General features: G+C 39.0%; 1 protein-coding gene across 1 annotated transcript; it reads right to left on the reverse strand.

Moving 5' to 3' along the window:
• Nucleotides 1-329: 329 nt before the first annotated feature.
• On the reverse strand, nt 330-939 carry LOC107831259 (putative flavin-containing monooxygenase 1). Its single transcript, XM_016659012.1, has 2 exons — nt 611-939; nt 330-495 (listed from the first exon to the last, which is right to left on the reverse strand). The coding sequence occupies exons 1-2, from the start codon at nt 937-939 to the stop codon at nt 330-332; spliced, it is 495 nt and encodes a 164-aa protein (XP_016514498.1).
• Between the last annotated feature and the right edge of the window lie 426 nt (nt 940-1,365).

The following is a 1,365-nucleotide window of genomic DNA, read 5'->3' on the forward strand; positions in this document are numbered from 1 at the left end:
CAAAAGCCTTTTCCTCTTCCAATATGGGACAATGTTTCAAAAGAGGAAAACTTAAAATTTTACTCAAAAATTTCATTTTCCCTCCATTTCCCGTTGACCCACTTTGTAAGACTTTTCCATCTTAAAATCCTCAACATACTCTTATACTATATGTTAGACGGCGTAATCCATTGGTCCATAAGGATCGAACCACTCAGCCAAAAACCCTTTTTCCTCTTAGGATTGCAGCCCATGTCCCTGCACAGTTGGTCATTGTACCAAAAATGCAACGCAGCGATGCATGATCTCCTGTAGTTATTAGAATATTAATATCTTTTCTTGTATTTATCCTATTCTGCTATGTCTTTCTCCATTACCTTGATGTTAGGTAGCTTAAATTTTCCATCAAGAAGTTCTGCCAGCCATCGGCATCCTATTTCCGAGGTGTATAGATCTGATACGCTTTCTGAGAATCCAATTATTGCCAGTTGTGGTATTCGGGGATGAACGCATTCCCTGAAAATCATCCGGAATGACATTACTTTCACACAAGATGAGGTTATACACATAGATAACTCTGATGAACGTATGCAAAAGAATTCCCACCACTACACAAGGATTTAATACTCACCTATAGAGAGGAACTGCATAATCATCGCTCCCTGCAATGAAGCCCTGGAATTTTGGTGATTCAAAAATGTGTTTGAGCTTATCAATTCCCTTGAAGCCTGTAGCGATATGACTAAGTCGGATTTTATTGAAGCCTGTAGCGAGTATGACTAAGTCGGATTTTATTGGTTCAGCCTGACCCTCGAGCACGATGCCTTCTTTAGAGAATCCAAAGCTCTTTGCTTTCTTGAGCTTGATACTTCCTTCCTCAACTCTGTCGTAAAAGCCCTCAGGCACTATATAAACTAAACATGAACTCAATTCGTTCAAGAAACTATGCTCTGGCACCATTCCATGTTTTGCAAGCCCGAGTTTGTGTTGTAAATAAATTTCTACAAAAGTAAACATACCAAGAAATTAAGGGGAGTCAATACATAGTGTATATACATATAACTTTTTTTACCTACATACGTATTTTTCCTGCGAAGAGGTGTCGTTTGACACCCCATCCTATAAAGTGGCTCCGCCACTGTGTGCAACAAGTGAATTTTACGCGCTAGAGCGAGGAGTTCAATAGCCTTCCTTTCCATATACAAGGTCTTTCAAATTTAGAAAGCAACTCAGATTCTCAGTCTTTTGTTATTGAAATTCAGGAAATATATTCAGGGTATATATAGAGCCCAGTTTCTCAACAATGGTTAAGGTTTGAGCGAGAAATATTGAAGGATTGCATACAGGTGTTCGTAACACGCAGCGGAAGATAACAACAATCCTAGG

The sequence above is a fragment of the Nicotiana tabacum genome, chromosome 7 (assembly GCF_000715075.1).
Source record: "Nicotiana tabacum cultivar K326 chromosome 7, ASM71507v2, whole genome shotgun sequence".
Taxonomy (NCBI): Eukaryota; Viridiplantae; Streptophyta; class Magnoliopsida; order Solanales; family Solanaceae; genus Nicotiana; species Nicotiana tabacum.

Coding starts and splice junctions, on each gene's coding strand:
- LOC107831259 (XM_016659012.1), bottom strand. CDS start 939: ATGGTGCCAGAGCATAGTTTCTTGAACGAATTGAGTTCATGTTTAGTT. Junction 496..610: donor TATGCAGTTCCTCTCTATAG/GTGAGTATTAAA, acceptor GATGATTTTCAG/GGAATGCGTTCATCCCCGAA.